At 38.5% G+C, this 19908-nt stretch overlaps 1 protein-coding gene and 1 long non-coding RNA gene across 2 annotated transcripts in view; one reads left to right on the top strand and one right to left on the bottom strand.

The window, feature by feature from the left end:
* LOC119063975 (uncharacterized) overlaps positions 1–19908 on the top strand; it is a 40469-nt gene that overhangs the window by 15783 nt on the left and 4778 nt on the right. The window lies entirely within an intron of this gene.
* On the bottom strand, positions 887–1615 carry FTMT (ferritin mitochondrial). The gene has a single exon (XM_037165555.2). It carries the CDS (start codon positions 1613–1615, stop codon positions 887–889), a length of 729 nt encoding a protein of 242 aa, XP_037021450.2.

Genomic DNA, 19908 nt, shown 5'->3' with positions numbered 1-19908 from the left:
CCCTTCTGGACTTTTCTGTCACATGGTGTTTTTTTCTGCTTCACTTTAAAGGCCATAGAGGGCTGTTTTCTGCAGTACAATCACTCTTTTTGGTGTGTTAATAGGGAGGCTTATATATCCCAGTGGTGAAGTGTGTTGTCTTAAATCAGATCTGGATAGTTATATTAACATCAAAAAAGGGGACCAAAAAACTAGCTGAGACTGAATATCTTTGGGAAATATTGAGCTAAACAAAAATAAGCAAAGATTTTTTTTTGTTTTTAATTTCAAGACTTCCCAGAGCCCTTAAAATGCTAATAAATATATGTTGTGACTTCCAAGGCCAGCATTGACATCTTATGTTGCTTGTCTAGAATTTATTTGATTATGAAATCTTTTAAAAAAACAGATCTTGAGACATTACTATTTCTTGGAACACACTTTAGAAAAGAGTAAAAATTGTCATAGTATTTTGCATGTCTGGTTTTGACAATACTATATTCTTCATCTTGTTATAGCTATTTATATATTTATCTTACACATTTTCCCATTTTAGATTATCATTAAGTCTTAAAAATAACAGGCACTTGTTGAGTTGAATAATCATGGACTTTTAGTGAGGGTTCATGGTCTGGAATATATTTGGTAACTGGAGAAAGTTTACATCTACTTTCAGTAGCTTTTTTGCAGTCTCTTTTATACCATATTATCCTGAACTACCTTTCTAGGTGGGAAAATTGCTGGGCCAAAAGCCCTCATTTACATGGGCTAAATTCATTTTCTCTGCAAATCATTTTATTGAAGAGACAGTATAACAGAGGACTTATAAAGGTGGAAATGCATTATAAGGGCAAGGAGGTAGGAGACAGCTGACTGAGTCCTGGCACACCGTGGTGGTGGGGAAGGCTTAGTTCTGATTGTTTTCATTGCCAAGGGTATGTTTGTCAAAAAGGTACTCTGCCAGGCCACAGTCTGGAGCCCCCATCTTAATCAGGTTGTGCACATGGTCCCCTAGTTCTTTGATAGACTTCACCTGCTCATTTAGATAGTGGGTTTCCAGGAAGTCGCACAAGTGGGGGTCGCCTTTGTCTGAGGCCAGAGTGTGCAATTCCAGCAAGGACTGGTTCACGTTTTTTTCCAAGAGCAGAGCACACTTCATGGCATTCAGCCCGCTTTCCCAGTCGTCTTGGTCAGGCTTCTTGATGTCCTGCAGGCAGATCCTGCCTCCTCGCTGGTTCTGCAGCCTCATTAGCTTCTCTGCATGCAGGGTCTCCTCCTGGGACTGGCGAAGGAAATACCTAGCGAAGTTGTTCAAGGCCACGTCATCTCGGGAGAAGTAATAGGCCATGGACAAGTACACATAGGACGCATAGAGCTCGAGGTTGATCTGGCGGTTGATTGCGGCCTCAGAGTCCAGGTGAAAGTTCTGGCGCACCCGGGAGGTGCCAGGAGCAGACCCCGACGGGCTCTTGGAGGAGGCGGCTGCAGCCATCCGGCGGCAGAGGGCAGCGGGCCAGGGGACCACGGGGCTCCCTGTGGCCCAGCGCAGCGGCAGAGGGAAGACACAGTGCGCGCTGCGCAGGGACACTAGCGAAGTGCTGATGTGCCTGGGAAAGAACAAAAAGCCGGACAGCATGCCTTCTCTTCTTCACAAGTGAGGAAACTGAATGCGGCCGGGTTCGCGCACGGTCAGGCTCCAGGGGCGTCAGGTGTGAATCTGAGCTGCGTCCCGGGCGACTGCGACTGCGTCACACGCCCTCTTTCCTTACAGAGGCTCCAAGTTCCATGCGATGGTGGCTGAGGGAGGGCGCGCCTGTTACGCGGTTGGGCACAGACATGTAGCAATTACGCAACGCTTTATCTAAACGATGCCCTTATCTTCGACACAAAATTTCTGCTCTAGGGCGTTTGTAACTTATTATTTCACCAAAATTAAAAATGCTTTCCAAAAAGTAGGCACATAGACTTACAAAAGAAAGGACTGAGCCATGTCCTGCTTGCCTTTTGTCTCCCAGCTTTTTCTGTCCTAGGACTAAGGGATGGGAGAGGCAAGGCTGTGAAACAGGGTAAAACAGAAGTCACTATTAATTTATCTCTGAGTATGAGTCCACTTCCAAAGTGAATACCTTGACTTTCTGATTATTTTAACTAAGTATGGAAATAATTACCAGTACAGTGAGCAGATTTTCAAGTGTGTAGGAAGACAGTGCTTTCTTTCAAAAAGACATTTTATTTTAAAATACAAAGTTTATATTGATTGTAAAGAAATCAGGTATTGTAGGAAAGAGAAAAGAATGTATAAACTAGCTCTAAATTTGATGTTACATTCCTGTCTTTTGTCAATGCAGATATGTAGTTTTAAAGGACAATTTTTTAAAATTAAATGTAAGATAGCATTTGACTTTAAAAGAGTATATATAATTGTAATTTGTTGAGAAAATGAGGATTAACTCACAAAAGAATATTCAAAAGTTTCCTAATTTTTCCTCTATTCAGAGAGAATCATTGTTAAAATGTTGGTAGTTAGATTAAAACAAACGTTAAAAATATACATCACAGACACACAAAATTAAACATATGCAGTTTTATTGGCTTTATGGTGGTATAATTGACGTAAAATAAACTGCAGATACTTAAAGTTTACAACTTGATAGGGTTTGGCATATGAATACATCTGGGAAACCAGCACCAAAATCAAGATAAGGAATGTATCACCTCCCGAAGTTTCCTCGTGCCCCTTGGTATTTTGTAATTCTCCCTTTTTGCCTCACTCTGCTCCATGTCGTAAAAGGCACCCACTGATCTGTTTGTCCTTACTAGCTACAGTAGTTTGCATTTTCTAGAATTTTATATAAATGGGATGCATACACACATATTTTTCTCTTACTTAGTGTAATTATTTTGAGATACACCCATGTTTTAGTATGTACCAGTTGTTTTTATGGCTGGGAAGTATTACATTGTATGGAGATAGCAAATTTGTTTATCCTTTCACCTGCTGATTTTATTTTGGTTGTTTACAGTTTTGCTGTTAAAATAAAGCTGTTATGAGCTTTCCTGTACAAGTCTTTGTGTGTTTATATGCTCTCATTTCTGTTAGTAAATATTGTGTATGAAGTGGCTGTATCAGACAGTAAGTGTATGTTTAGGTTTTTAAGAAACTTTGAATTGTTTTCCAAAGTGCTTGTACTACTCCACATTCCCATCAGCACTGTGTGAGAGTTCAAGTTCCTTCACATCCTTGCAAATGCTTAGTGTTATGAATTATGTAAATTTAACTTAAAATTTAAGTTTTTAAACAGAAACTTGATAATACCGACTTTGAGTCTAATGTGATAGTGAATAAAGCATTCAGTCAAAAAATAAAATTAAAGTCTTAGCCACTCTGTTCCCGAATCCAACCAGTGGCGGGGGGGGGGGGGGGGGGCTGCTTGCTGCCCTCTAGGCATGTCTCCAAAGATAGAGTTTGGTGGAAAAGAAAGGAATCTTTTATTTAGTAGCAAGTTTCTGCTTAAAATATCTGGGTAGCAAAAGTAAGGACAAAGGGAAAGCCAGAGTGTGACATCAAAAAGAGTCTCATTACAACTACTACGTAGGTTTAGGAGCTGAAAATAACACAAGATCAAAAATCTGTTCACGGTGCTTACTGTTATCACCAAGATATTTGGATATAATAGCAAGTTTGGAAGTACTAACAAAGCCTGTTCCCTCTAAGGCCCAGAAAGAAAAATTACTCTGTCACCCTCTGCGTGTTTAGTTCAAGGTTATTCCAGGAACCTCTTCTCCCGCCCAAAAGTAACATAAACATAGGTGGCTTAGCTGGCTTCCATTGCTGTCCAGCCTCAGGCATCTTTTGGAGCCTGTGCCCCCAGGCCTCTGCTCACAGGCCTGCAATGGCCACTGCTGGTAGGCACACTGGTGCCTTTCGATATGCTCCCTGCTGGGTTGGGGAAGGAACCAACTGATCTTTGGCTTTCTGGATTGCTGCATTTCAGAAGCCTTTTTCCAGAATCCCATGTGTGCTGAAAGCCAGTGGGAGTGTCCAGCCTTCCAACCAATGAGGACCAATGTTGGCCATGTTTGCCTTTTCCCCTCTTCCAGCTGCCGTGCTTAAGCAAGGGGTAGGAGTCTGCAGTCATACAAGTGCAGCTCAAACCCCTCTCCCATTTCCAAGGGGGTGTGTCCCCTCTTTACAACTCTAGTTGGTTGTATATTGATGTATCCCTTTTCATTTGCATTACCAGAATTATTAACAATGCTGAGTATATTTTCATGTACTTCTTTGCCAACCATAGACCTTTGGTGTAGTGTATGTTCAAATCTTTTGCCCAGTTATGTGTTAGATCATTTCTTTTGTTATGGTTGTTTGATTTCTTATAGTTAAATCTGGGTTTTTGATATTAGTACTGCTTCTAGCTAGGTCTTCTTTATATTATCTGTATGTTACCTGCTCTCTATTACTTTCTTATATTTCCTCACTTAAATTCTGCTTGTAGAATGTGATTCTATATTCTACTTAATGTGTTATATTCATCAAGTCAGATTTCCTTTCTAGGTCAGCTTCCTGAACTGGAAATAAATGATCCTACTTGTTTCCAGTTGAAAGGGTTAAATAAGAGAAAGCATCTGCTGGACACAGAATAAACAGTCAAAATATTAATAGTTTTCATTGGATAATTTTTAAAAGATTATTTATTTATTTTTTTAGAGAGAGGGAAAGAGAGGGAAAAAAGAGGGAGAGAAACATCAATGCATGGTTGCCTCTCACATGGCCCCTACTGGGGCCTGCAACCCAGGCATGTGTCCTGACTGGGAATTGAACCTGTGACCCTTTGGTTCCCAGGCTGGCACTCTATCCACTGAGCCACAGCAGCCAAGCCATACTATTTCTATTTAATTACTCAAAACAAATTATTTCATATTATTCAATTAAACAATACTTATTGTTGCAATGGAAAAAACAGCTCATAAAGAATGCTTTAATGTATTATAGTGTTGCTATTATGCATGAGCAGTGAGGTAAAAATTCTTTTATTATATGGACATGTCAAACTTGTAGTTTTGTAGTAAGCTCCCTAGTCTCAGAAGAACTTCTTAAAGTATGCCATAAATAAAGGTGGGTGTCCAAGATCTAGTTGCGCTTAAATTCTGCTTGTAGAATTTAATATTGTGATTAATATTCAGCAAGCAAATTCTCACTTTTTTTGCTTCTGTATACTCATTTTTGCTTTTATTTTTCGCCAAACCCTTGCTATTCCTCAAATTTAGTTCCCTAAAGAGAGGTTATGAAAATGATTCTTTAGAGTGATATTAAATGCCAACTGCTGCTACTAGTGTTTTAGGAGAAATGATGCTCTTCATATAAATACTTATCCCTATGGTAATAAAAAGCATAGGTATAAAATCAATTTAGTATGTGAAACATAATGCAAAACAATGCCATAAAGCACAATACGCATTTAGGTAGCCCATGTTAATTTGTCCAAAATATTTCTTCTTCCTATTACAACATTTATCATATATTTTGCTGAACTTTGAAAATGCAAGGATCTGGTAGGTGTTAATTTTAGCTTATGAACATTTTAATTTCTAGTATCCTAGTAAAATTAATGTTGTTCTACCGAAAATACAAACCTTGACTATCACCCACATTCTTCACAACTCATTTCTTCCTCATTTTTAATGAAATTTTAATTTTTGTTTAAAAAATATTTTATTTAGTTTTAGAGAGGGGGAAGGGAGAGAGAAAAAGAGGGAGAGAGACATCAATGTGTGGTTGCCTCTTGTGTGGCCCCTGCTGGGGACCTGGCCCACAACCCGGCATGTGCGCTGACTGAGAATCCAATGGGCGACCTTTTGGGTCAAAGTCTGGGGCTCAACCCACTGAGCTACTCCAGCCAGGGCCTTTCTTCCTCAGCTTTAATGGTTTTTCTCTTCCTTGAACACCCCCTGCCAAGGTTTTATGATTCTCTGGGGTCCCCTCTGTTCCTCATCTTCCTTTCCTCCCTTTTTTCACTTTCTCATGAAACCTGTATAATCTTTAAAGGTCTCATCAGATGTATTACCTTTTCTGTAAGGTCTTGCATAACCTCTTTGGAAATCACTACTTCTTGTGTGCTATTGTCAAAATACTTTGTTTATATTGAGAGTACACCCTGTTGTAATTGTGTGCATCCTTAAGGGCAGAGCTCTCATCTAGTTTCAGTGGTTTCATACATGAACTAATTGCTCTTATATTTGTATTTAAAAGAGGCATTGCACAATCTAAAAATAAACAGTGAAAGTAATGCTTATATTTCAAAATAGTTTTTTAAACTTAGAATGACCTTAAGCAAAAATAAAAACACCATGACAAGCCAAGAGAGAAGAAATGAAAATATTTTATATGTAGGCATCTTTAGTAGCACTTTTTCCTGCTTTTTGAAAAGAAATGAACGTACAGTTTCATTTTGCACAGGGGATGTGGTATTACTTGCGTGGGTCCCACAGGGGAATTCTGGAGCGTAGGCATGCCTCAGAAATTGTTCTGAGCCAGGGCACGGAGCTGGGCTTTCATACCCCTGCATCAGCCAGACGTCATCTAGAGCCGCTCAAAGGAGGGTACCTTCCCAGGGACCCTGGGCAGTATACCAACATCTCCTGACTTCTTGCCTGATTAGTGCCTTACTGAGATCAGTGCAGGGTTCAGTAGAAAGTAGATGGTGTGCTTAAAAATTAGAATAATTCTATAAAGGTTTAATAAAAAGATTATATACCAATGCATGGAAATGGAAGCCAGAAGAGGTAGTTCAACACCTTGGAGCTGTTCTCAAGAGGATTGCTTACCAGATGAGAGTGAGCTATTCAGAGAGAATTAGCTAGAAAGAAACAATGGCACCTGGCTGAGGTACAGAGCCAGGCCCAGGAAACCCAGCGGGAATCTAATGGCACAAGTATCCTGGCCTCATTCTCTTCCTTCCCTTGGACCTCTTGCTTGGGCTTCCCATAGGTTGAACCTGACAGAAAGTGAGAAGGTGGGGAATTCATTGTTGTAGTGCATTCAGACCAGTCCCTGGGGAAGAGAAAAAGGCAGGAAGGTCAGAGAGTGGATCTGTAAGGCAAACATAAGGTATCAGACTCTCTTACACTCTTCCATTCTACTGGGAATGCTATTCCAGTAGAGGGGCCGCAGATAGCATTTTCAAATGTAAAAATGATTAAATCATTCCCTTGCTTTAAACCTTTTAGTGGTCCTCCTTGAACTATATATCCCTGCAAAATATATTCTTCATTGCTTCTCCGTGGCTACTCACTTGCCAGTTCCAGCACTGTTTACTTCCCCTAAGCTCCAGCCATGATGAACTGTCTTTTAAACACTAATATATCATTTGTTGCTATCCCACAGGATTCTAGATATGTTTCCACACTGTTCCACCTACAAATGACCACAGGGGGAGTGTGGGCAGAGGGTTAACAAAACCCTTTTCAGGGTTTTGCATAATCTGCAAGAGATTATGGTAACTGGTTAACGGCTTGGCTCTGTTAGAATGTGGAATGCGTGTCTGGGCAATCTCGCTTGTGGAAAAATCACCCTTGATTGGCAAACTAACACAGAGCTTCCCTGAGTGTGTTGACTCATGTTCCTAGGAATGCCGGTAGTGGAGTTCATAGCTGTGGACTTGTAACAAGAGTTAGCCACTCTCGTGGGACGTGAGGCTTTTTAGCCAGGGTGTCTCTCATCTTTTGAGGGTCTTGAGAGGATGCTTGCTAATATTCTGTCAGGAAGCTAATGATTCTCATCCTACGTCCTTTTAGATGGCATGGGGCTAGACTTGTAAGTGCGAATATCTATTTGAACCCATGGAAGACACTTTGGCGGTTGTCATGGGAAATCAACAAATTTATGTGGATTTCTCTCTGACAACCTCTTCTGTTACTGCTTTCCTGTAAATCTGAGATTGTGCTTACAGCCCCCCACCTCCTTTTGCACCTTTACTGGCTATTTCCACCATTCTTTTGATCACATGGTTCATAAAAGCCTTCAGGGCACGACCCAGCCCCTTCTACTTACCCTGTAATGAGACTAAATTATAATTACATATTTGCTTTTATTGCCCGGCTAAATCAAATAATTAGTCCATCTCTTTAATTTAGTCCAGCTCTTTAAAAGGTCCATCTCTTTTGCTCTTGTGTATCTAGCATAACTAGTACCTGGCACGATGCCCTCAATAATCCTGTGAAGAAAATGGGTTAGGTTTTAAGATTCCCTCAAGTCCCCCAATCCCTGGTTCCAAATAACACTGAAGGAACCAAGTTGAAGAAAGTTCTAGTTTAATCTGTAATAGTTAATTTTAGTTCATTTAATTTCTTATGTCTAACTTCACAATTAGTGGAGGCCAGTGAATTGCTGAAGATCGAAAGAGGGTCATTTTAAAGTCAACTCTATTTGATTCAATTTAATTCCAAATATGTGTTTTGAGTACCTGATGCTAGAAGAGTAAGAAACACATGACACCGTGACAGAGTAAAAGATACTTGGAGTTTAGGGTTTAGGGTCTGCATGGATTCAAGTTCAAGTGGTAGACCTGCATTCATCATAGGAGGTCAGATGCAGTAACATAAATCAAGCAAGGAGGATCTGTGATTGCCTTGTGGAGAAGGTCAGATTTGACCATGATCTTACAAGCAGTGGGAAGATGAGGACTTTAGGCAGAAAAGATCATGTGAAGCTCCCAAAGGCGAGGGGATGAAGTTAAATTTGTGCAGAAGAGTGTAGACAAACACTAACGGATGTGACTCGGTTGGTCGGACATCCTCCTGCAAAGCAGAAGGTCGGGGTTGATTCCTGGTCAGGGCACATGCCTGGGTTGCGTGGCCCCTGGTCAAGGTGCATTGGAGAGGAAACCAATTGATGTTTCTCTCCCTCTGTTTCTCCTTCCCTTCTCCTCTCTCTAAAAATAAATAAATAAAACCTTTAAAAAAAGAAGAGTGAATACAAGACTCTGGGACTCGGTTGCAACATGGACAGTATATTTGCACCTTAGTGGAGAATTGATTAGAACTGAACGACAGTTTTGAGTGTTCTTTATAACTCTGAAGAATTCAATGAGTGTTTATGCCCCTGTTTACTTTAATATGTTATAGTTTAGAATGTTATGAAATAATAGAATGCATAGCACATACGTGTGCTGGCCTTTATGTATGCTTGGAGCAGCGCTGTTAGGTGCTAGAACCCTTCAAGCTGCTGCTTCCACCACGGATGGTTTTTTGCAGCTGTTACTCCAGTTATGTAATGTGGGGTTCCTTCAGCTCATGGGTTGGAGCTAGATAAACCAATGGCAAGTGATGACTGTAAGTGTATCCTTTGTAAACTCTTCTGTGTGTGCTTTAGCTCTCTCAGTATTAGCTCAGGAGTAATTTGTTTGAAAAAAAAAACTTTTTGTTCAAAGGGCTAAGATGTTACATATTTATGTCATAAAAATTTTTTGGAGTGATTACTTAATTCTGTTATCTTGAATAATTTTATAATTTACAACAGAATATAGTGGTACAGCACAAATGTAAGCTCTAAATCATCTCCAGTGATCATAATAAAGGAAAGTGGTGGCTGCTGAGTACCGCCTGTATGTGGTAAGCACGATATGAAGCGCTCAGTGCATTCTCTCAGTGAGTCATCATAAAACATTGGGCAGCTGGGATCACTATACACATTCTGACTGTTTACAAATTACAGAGAATACGCGTACTTTATTTTCAGTATCGTACACTCTAAATGGATTTAAGAAAAATAATCTTTCTAAGTAGTTCTGTTTTCAATCAAAGTTGGAGGAATGTCTTAGAAGTTGAATCATGTAGCAATGCCATCTTTATTGACATGTATTATAGCAGTAATTTTAGAACAGAAAGTACCATAGCGTTTGTTTATTTTATTCCTTATTTTATGAACAAAGAGACTGTGTGATTGAGTGCTGGCACAGTTACCAATTCTCATAGCAACCAGCCTGCTTCACAACAATATTCTCTCCAGTATTCTATACTCACATGATACATGACACCTTTTTCCAACAATGATTAGTATATTAGAATGCAGTAACATCAAGGGACACTCAGTGACAGTGGAGGGATGGCTTTCGTTTGTATCAAAGTCAAACATAAAACACTGCTTTTCAATAAAACTGAAGCTTTAGATGTCTGTGTGGAATCTGTTGCTACAGGAAAAGCAGAAGGGCCAATCAATTTCACATCTGCAGAGTGTTTCCAAGCTCAGTTCTATCTTTACAATAGTCAACACTCAATTAACTAGTGTCTGCTAATACCATTTAGTGATCACTGTGTCTTGGATAGGGTAAATGAATCCTTTTTTCAAGGATCTCATTAAAAAAACCCTTAACACTTAGCAATCCCACTTTGAGAAATTTATTATATGGAAAAATGTGGTGCATAAAGAAGTCTGTTAATTTTGTTGCAATGTTTACATAAAAATAAAAAGCTGAAAGTAAACTGTCTCTATTTGGAGTATTTATAAATTATAGGGAAGTCACACAATGGAATGTTATACAGCCCTTAACAGAATTAACTAGTTTTCTCTTTGTGATAATATGGGGAGATATCGGTATGATATTTTATTGTTCAATCTTTTTTATTTTATTTTTTATTGTTGTTCAATTACAGTGGTCCCAATTTCCCCCATTTCTCTCCCCTGCCCTGCCCACCTCACCCCTCTGCCCACAGTCACTCCCCACCTTTTGTCCATGCCCCTGGGTCCTTTATACGTGTTCCTTCCACACGGTATTTTAAATGGAGAAGCTGTGTGTGTGTGTGTGTGCACAATTCCATATTTGGAGGCAACAAAAAAGGTTATATGTAAGTGTATACACACACAAATACACATGAAAAAGAGAGAGAAAGACACATTATAAACATAGTAGAATGACAGAAAAGTCTGACCACCAGGTGGCTGGTAGCTTCAACCATTGCAATTAGATGGAGCCAGAGAGAGGAAGATATGAATTTAATTTTGTTACATATTTTAAAATAACTTGATTAAGATCAATATTACTTAACTGCCATTTCAATATTTTTTAAATAAAAAATATACAAAGAGGTTCTTAAAGACACCAGATAATCACAGATGAGACGAACTGTACATATATATATATTTTTTAATTAATTTTATTTAGTTATTTTTCAAGTACAGTTTTTGTCTATTTTTCCCATCCCAGCCTCCCCTGCCCCTTGCTCCCCACCTCCCTCCCATTTCCACCCCCCTTAGTTCTCGTCCCTGTGTCCTTCCTATTTGTTCCTCCAAATCCCTCCCCCCTTTTTCCCCTTAACTTCCCTTCCTTCTCCCCTCTGGTCACTGTCCCCTTGTTCTCTATTTCAGTGTCTTTTTTTTTCTGCTTGCTTGTTTGTTTTGTTGTTTAGCTTCCTGTTAAAGGTGAGATCATATGGTATTTGTCTTTCAGCACCTGGCCTATTTCACTCAGCGTAATGCTTTCCAGTTCCATCCATGTTGTTGCAAAAGGTAGTAGCTCCTTCTTTCTCTCTGCTGCATAGAATTCCATTGTGTATATGTACCACAATTTTTTGATCCATTCCTTTACTGATGGGCACCTAGGTTGCTTCCAGCTCTTGGCTATTGTAAATTGTGCTGCTATGAACATTGGGGTGCATAGGTTCTTTGAAATTGATGTTTTAGGATTCTTAGGATATAATCCTAGCAGTGGAATTGCTGGGTCAAAAGGCAGGTCCATTTTTATTTTTCTGAGAAAATTCCATACTGTTTTCCATAATGGTTGTACCAGTCTGCGATCCCACCAACAGTGAACTAAGGACCCATTTTCCCCACAACCTCTCTAACATTTGTTGTTTGTTGCTTTGTTTATGATAGCCATCCTGACTGGTGTAAAGTGATATCTCATTGTGGTTTTAATTTGCATCTCTCTGATGGCTCGCGATATTGAGCATCTCTTCATGTGTCTCTGAATCGAACTGTACATATATTAAAGAAAACTTTAAACACAAGCAAATAACTCTAGCCTAGTCATATATCTGTTGAGAGTAGCTGAAGTTGGGGCACAGGGTGAGAAATATGGGGGTAATGATAAGAAATAACAATTTTTAAAAATCACGCAAGAAATTGAGATAGCAATGTTGGTTAGGAAATGTGACTAAAGAATTAAGACAGAATAGGTGTGAGAAAGATTAAGAACAAGTGTGGATGCTGGAAGGAGGGATGACAAACTGGTAATCTAGAAAGTAGATTCTAAATGATAGCCCTAGAATCTAGGGTTGTTGTATGGTCATGGGTATTGCAGTGATTTTAATTTTAAACCACATTTCAACAATATTATTCATGTTGTATCAGCATAGACTAACAGTAATGTTTTCTATCAATGTTATTATTAATTTTGTCTGCCTAAATAACAGAGTTAAGAGAATACAGGTTTTATTTACATTTTATCTGGGGTAAAATAATATAAATTTCAGTTCAATAACCTTTGCAATAATTTCTTCTTGCATTTGGGCATGAATACATTTTGGTCTAAAATTCTGCAATAAATCAGAGTTTTGTGGTTCATTTAAAGTGTAAGCCCAACGCTAAGTTGTGTATTTATCTTCACTATATAGAAAATGGTGTTATCAAACTTCTCACTCACAAAATTGATGTCATGCACTCATGAATGTCTACTGGAAAAACACTAACTAAAATAAATGAAATACAGAGATATTTTAGGGTAGTGTGTGCAGGACACTTCTGAGACTTCTCTTTTTCACCCAATAATTGTTTTTGTAACTAGAAATTTGTCATTTTTACCCATCTGATTGTTTAAAATCTTACTTCCTCTTTTCTCCCTTTGCATAAAGAAGGATTTTATTGCTTTGTGTTTAATAAGTACTCATGAGGTACATGGCATTTATTATAGATCTCTATTCATAATTCATTTGTAATAGAATTCAGAAAACAAATGACTGGAAAAAGAATGTTATAAAGGTATTATATCTTTCTTGCTTTCCCTAGCAGATAAAAGAGTTAACTGCGATGAAATCAATCACAAATATTGCTGGAATTTTATTGTTGTGGAATTCATAGTTACTCACATGTTTCAGCTTTGGGGTTCTCCTAAATGTTTTCCTGAATATTCTCCCTGATCTCTGGATTGGCCTTAAAATCTCCCACACTTTAATCTTCTCAGGTTAACTATTTGGAATATAGGAGTGGTGATAAGTTGGAATGTTTGCTGGTGGCCTGTGATATAAACCAACACATTCTGAGTTCTACCACATGGAAGAGAATTGCTAGGTATGAGTTCTTTACCTGACAAATGAGTACACCTGAAGCATCTATAGATACTCAGATCCTGCCTGTGCTTCTTGCTTAGTCTGTGTTCATTAAAGAAAGGGATGCTAATTTTACAACTCTTCATGTGCCCATCTGGTCCCAGACAGGTTGTCGTTTTTAAATTTGCACAAAGGCCTGGCAGCAGTTCTGACCTAGAAGGATTTTAATTTTGATCTACCTTTTTATGATACTGAAATTGGGATAATGATTATTTACTTTAAACTCAGGATGGAAGGGCTAACATGAAAAAGTTTTGATCTAGTTCTCAACTATGAGCTGTTCAAGGACAGGGAACTTGTCTTCCTCATCTCTGAGTCTCCAGTGTTTTTGATACTGACTAGAATATTCACCAATAAATAGCTGACAAATAAATGGGTCAATGAATGAATAATTGGTTGATTTAATGCCGATGGCTCCAAATATTACCTGCATGGATGAAGATTTAGGTAATGGGGAATGGCACCCTATAGAACAGTGGCCTGGATTGCATGAGTGATTGGTTAAAGTTTTGTTTTATTTCCTGATGTGTAAAGAAAATATTAGAAGAGTTTCTTCTACACATTTCATTTGTTGCTCCAACAGTGCAAAGGTATAAGTCCATAATCCTAGTATACTTGGTCTACAAATAAGACACAAGTACAGAGGTAGCTAAAAAATCTGTGAGGGTACTAGTAAATGGAATGCCATGAGTCTTCTGGAGTGGAATTAATTGTGGATGAACAAAGTTTCCTGTAAGATGTTAAAGATACTTTAAGATCCAAGCATGTCTGCGAGTGTTGTGGACTGAACTGTGTCCATCCTGCCCCCCGCCTCAAATCTGTGTGTTGAAGTCCTCATACTCTATGTGATTGTATTGAGAAATAGGGCCTTTCAGGATATAATTAAGTTAATGAGGTGATTAGGATGGGGCCCTAGTCTGGTAGGGTTGGTGCCCTTATAAGAAGAGGAAGAAACACCAGGAGTTTGCTGCACAGAGGAAGGGCCATGTGAGAAGACAGACAGGAGGTGACAGTCTGCAAGCCAAGGAGAGTGTTCTCACCGGAAACCACCCTGTTGGCACCTTGATCTCAGACTCCTAGTCTCCAGAACAATAAGAAAATAAATTTATGCCATTTAAGCCAGCTAGTCTATGGTGTTTTTATATACCATAATAGACTAATAGAGCTAGTAATCTTTTGTTACCATTAAGCTCTAATTTATGTCATAAGAATTTTGTTGAGACTGCTGAGGAATAGATGATAATAATAATAGAAATACAGACATATTAAGACTGTGTGGTACCATCATAGAATTATGACAGCAGAATATATTGAAAGCTTTTTGAATTCAGGCATTTCTCAGAATTTAGTTATCATAAGAAATGGAGGAAAATTAGTAAAGGAGGAGATTACTACTGAATATATCAGTCTTTCCCAGGTAAAATTACTATGTGCTATTTTACATCAAGGAGAAATAATGGCTAAGTTGTATTGTTAGGGCAAGACACACAAAAAGGGCAGGGTGAAGACAATACAGGGAGTAGGTAGCCTGACAAAAAGTCCACTGTGTTATTCTTATCCTTGGATAATACGTTTTCATATATGGAAGTTATTATATTGGGGGGAGCTGATAAATAACTGCTGAATCACATAGGCATCTTTTAACTATGATACTTTTTCAAAACCCAGATCTTCTTGTTGCCAAGGCAAACTAATACCTTCTGTGTTTGTTAACAGTCTTGAATAAGGCTTCATTTCCACACAAAGGAAGCATACCAAGAGACATGGACAGCTATATTGTTTCAAATTTATTTATTTAAAAAAATTTTATTTAATTGTTGTTCAAGTACAGTTTTCTGTTTTTAACTCTCATCCTAGCCAACCCCCCCCCAGTGATCCCTCCCTCCCATTTCCACCCCCCTCAGTTGTCCATGTGTCTTTTATATTTGTTCCTGCGAATCCTTCCCCTTTTCCCCTGAAATTCCCTCCCCTCTTCCCTCTGGTCCCTGTCAGCCTGTTCTGTATTTCAGTGTCCTAGGTTATATTTTGCTTGCTTGTTTGTTTTGTTGTTTAAGTTCCTGTTAAAGGTGAGATCGTATGGTATTTGTCTTTCACCACTGGGCTTATTTCACTCAGTATAATGCTTTCCAGTTCCATCCATGCTGTTGCAAAGGGTGTGAGCTCCTTCTTTCTTTCTGATGCATAGAATTCCATTGTGTAAATGTACCATAATTTTGTGATCCATTCATTTACTGACAGGCACCTAGGTTGCTTCCAGCTCATGGCTATTATAAATTGTGCTGCTACAAACATTGGGGTGCATAGGTTCTTTTGGATTGGTGTTTCAGGGTTCTTAGGATATAATCCTAGCAGTGGAATTGCTGGGTCAAAAGGCAGGTCCATTTTTATTTTTCTGAGAAAATTCCATACTGTTTTCCATCATGGTTGTACCAGTCTGCAATCCCACCAACAGTGAACTAGGGTCCCCTTTTCTCCACAACCTCTCCAACATTTGTTGTTTGTTGCTTTGTTTATGATGGCCATTCTGACTGGTGTAAAGTGATATCTCATTGTGGTTTTAATTTGCATCTCTCTGATAGATAGTGATATTGAGCATCTTTTCATGTGTTTCAAATTTAGAGCTGGTGAATTAAAACATTGTTAAAAGAGCTATTTTCAAATAGGAATGAAAATAGAGATTTATGTTACTTTGGTGAGCAGTTTTTTGGGGGCGCAGGAATGGCTTTGGAATGAGCTCGAATTTTGAAGCATAACTTACTTCTTAGCATTTATTTCCTTTTTAAATTGTTTAATTGGTAAATCTTAGCAGTTTAAGGCATATACATTTATACAAGTACCCTTTATGCATTGCTAAAAGTATATTTCAGCATTTCATTACTTTAGAAAAAGCTGTTTCATTATTCTTGGCAGTATGTGTGAGCCTGAAAAAAAATATATATCATACATAGGTACATTTCTGTGTACTACTTTTATGTGGACTTACATTATCATTTATGAATAACCTCTAAATTGGGAATAATATCCTCTCCTTCTATTATGAAATCAGTTCAGAAGATAAAGTTACCTCTATGTATTTAAAACATCTAATTCATAGTATTCTCACCATGTGCATTACGTGATTGCTAGAAATATTTTTAAATGGCATTCTTAAAAGCATTGAGTCATTTTGACAGAGAGTATTCTGAAAGCCTCGAGCAGACTATAGTGCTATGAGGTACAATTTTTGCAGATTTGTGTGGTTGTTAGTATCTGTCTTTTGTCACAACCAACAGTTTTGCTTTACGACCACCACAGGCCAGGTCAGAAAGACAGATGCTCTGAAAGGATTTAGTCCTCCAACCTTTTGAAATATCAGTGGGTCACAAGATTGGCATGACCCCTTCTTATTTAGAAAAATAATAAGCAGTAGGGATCCAATGTGATTCCGATGGTCTGATATTGTTTCTTCTGTCTCAAGAAAGAGATCTAAAAGTGTAACAGCTTGATACAGAATGTATGAAAAATGATCCTTTGTAAAACTGAAGGGCTAGAATCGGGGACTCATTATTGTGATTTAAATGTAATCCTTGATTATGCTTATGTAAAGAAAGTGATTTGGAGCAAGACTTAAATAGAATTTTTGACTTTGAGAAATATGTAGCGAATTGAATGACAGCTATGTGAGCAGCAGATATGGATGTTATACCAATTTTTCCTTTTTCATTTAAAAAACTGAGGCAATGACAGAGCTGGGATAAATCAAGGTTTCTGAATGTTTCACATTTTTGCCTGTTTCTATCCACAATTTAACCCCTTTCTGCTGAAAAATATTTTTACCAAACTGAAGCAGAAGTCATCTTTAAATCAGATTTGATTTATGGTTCAAACTTGAGATTACTAATATTTTACCGGATTTCATAATCTTATTACCAAACAATGTAATAGCATTTAACAACTATTTGGTAATTAGAAATTACATGTGAAGGTGATAATAAATAGTGTAAAAATTTAAAATTGGTTTCTTATGATGTCAAAAATGGCCTACCTTGGAAGATATAGCTTGTGCTATATGGAAGAATAAATTATATTTAAATATGCGTATTGGAGCATTCAGTCTAGCAGGTACAAATAGCTGAATTAGCCAGATTCCATACTGATATAGAATAGTTGAATCTATCTTCACAAATAACAGAAATCTGACTGCTGACTGGTTTTTCAGAACTGCCACCTAAAGGATATATTTCTAGAGTGTCAACACAATATGTGAAAAGAAAGGGCTTCTACTTTCACTTTCAGTAGTTCCTTTCACACCCAAGAAATCTCCTTTCTTTTAGTTTGGCCTGAACTTACCAATTTGCTACAGAATATGGTAAACAATATGGACCGTCACTTCCAAGAATAGGTGAAAAAGACTATGGCTTCCATCTTGGATACTCTCTCGTTTGTCCTTGTGTCTTTTGTTCTAGGCAGAAACAAGTTGCTGTGTTGTGAGGCAGACCCATGTGATGGACAAATGAGTGAGCTTGGCTGCAGGTTTTGTGGCCTGCCAACATCCACTCGTGCACATGAGAAGAGCATCCTTCCCCAACCCAGTTTTATAATGAGGAGATGGCCCCAGGCAGCAGCTTGACTGTAATTTCATAAAAGATCCTGAACCAGAGGTACCAGCCTAAGCTGTACATAGAGCCCTGGTCCACAAAACCTGGGAGATAATAGATGTTTGTTATGCTGCAATATATAACCAATACACTATGTTTAAAACTCATTAACTAATCTTAGCTTCTTAAACTGTCACCTCCTTATTTTAAAGCTATAATGTTCAAATGTTTTCTTAGTAAAGGCAACATGAATTGGATAAGGCATTTGAAATTTGTTTATGTTACATATTATTTGCATTTTATGGGGAAATTTTGTTTCAAAATGAGTGGAAAAGTCTTATATTTGTTAGAGTATATTTGATTCCTAAATTTCAGGCATCTTTAAATCTAGGGAGCTAAGGATGAAAAATTCACATGTATAAATGATAAAATGATGAAATTAAATCTATTTAGCTAAAATGACAATTCTAATATACCAGATCACCTTTAGATATCTCTGTCTAAACTTAATTTTGTGTAGCTATTTATGGCATATAGTTGAGTATGTTTCCTATCCAGGACAGGATTTTTCAGGCCCTCCCTTATAACTTACTTCATTGGATCAGTGCTTGTTATTTCTAAAGATAAAAAAGTAAAACAGAAATATGTTTCTAAGTAAGTTATACTAAGGGCTTGTGGAGGCGACTTTGCCTTCAAGTTCCCCTGTCTGCCACGGATGAAAGTAAACGCTACCAAGACATGATCTGCTTGGGGAGGAGAGGTGGCCTGTTTCTCAGAGGAAAAAGCTCAGGAGCCCCTTCCTCCAGGCATTTTTATTGGGTTGTAATACACAGGAATACGGGCACTAAAGATCAAACAGTAGATAATATCTCAAAGAAATCTGAGAGCTTAGTCTGAGTCAGTGTCTGTCAGGAAAGGGGCTTGCAGAAACTTTGGGAGACATACTCATTTCCTGCTCGGACCCTTATCATATGAATGAAAGTACTCTTAGCAAAGCAGGCTTCACAGGACTTTAGGAACTCTTTCTTATGCCAGATTTACCTCGGATACCGCTCTAGCAAGGCAAGGAGCTGCACCACCTTCCCATCACAGGTTTTCAGGCTTAAGTGGATTAGAGCCAGGAAGCACTTCTCCCAGAGGACATGGGGACTAGGGCTATGTCACATAGCTGAGGGGAGGGTCCATCACTCCCTCTTTGTTGCAGCCCCCCGAGTCCTTCCATGATGGTCTCCCAAGTGGTTGTGTCTGGTATAGGTTGCCCCTCTCTGGGAAAAGTCTTACCCGTCCTTGACCATTGACCATGCTTTGGAGGCAGGGGAGTAAGCTGAGGCAGCATTTGCTACCAGAAACAAACTTTGTCTCCTGTGGCTTGCATTCCGGAGGTTGCTCACTCATCCTTAGCCATGGGGGGTAGTTACAATTCCTGAAACCAGGCAGAGCAGTCCCCAACAAGGGCTTAGGCTACAGATAAATGATTATTTTAAAATCAAACATTCATAGCATTTTTGGGTATATTTCAATATACTGGAAGTCAACAAATTATTATAGTTTCTGCAAGTTATCTAATTTTGGATGCAGTTCTTAAATAGGGTGTCAACTTATCTTTATGAAAACTACACTTGAATTTTAAACTTCTACAGATGAAACAAACAGGTATTTGTTTGTGAGAAGGATACTGTGACATGCACATATACTTGCCATCCCTCTACTTAGAGAGGAAATCCAAGCCTTAGGTCATAGCGATGGCTGGGCTGGATCCCACAGCCACATCCCTGCTCTCAGATCCTTGCTCTGGCTTTCCAGTGGCTGCCAGTACTTAACTTCCAGTTAAGTCCCTACTTTTAAAAGTGAAGCAGATGCTTTTTTGCTTTGAAATATGGAAGTCAAAATACAATCCAAAGAATTTAGACAAAACCTATGGAGAATATAGGCATTTTGGAATAAAGAATAGACAAAGGCAATGTGCTCCGCTTTCTGGTTGAAGTCCTCCCTGGTCTATCAGTTATGTAGGCCAGCCTGGTAGCCAGTATTC

This window comes from Artibeus jamaicensis, unplaced genomic scaffold (genome assembly GCF_021234435.1).
Source record: "Artibeus jamaicensis isolate MK-2021 breed Jamaican fruit bat unplaced genomic scaffold, CSHL_Jam_final contig_402, whole genome shotgun sequence".
NCBI lineage: Eukaryota > Metazoa > Chordata > Mammalia > Chiroptera > Phyllostomidae > Artibeus > Artibeus jamaicensis.
The sequence above is the reverse complement of the archived record's forward strand: the minus strand, read 5'-3'. Positions and strand labels throughout refer to the sequence as shown.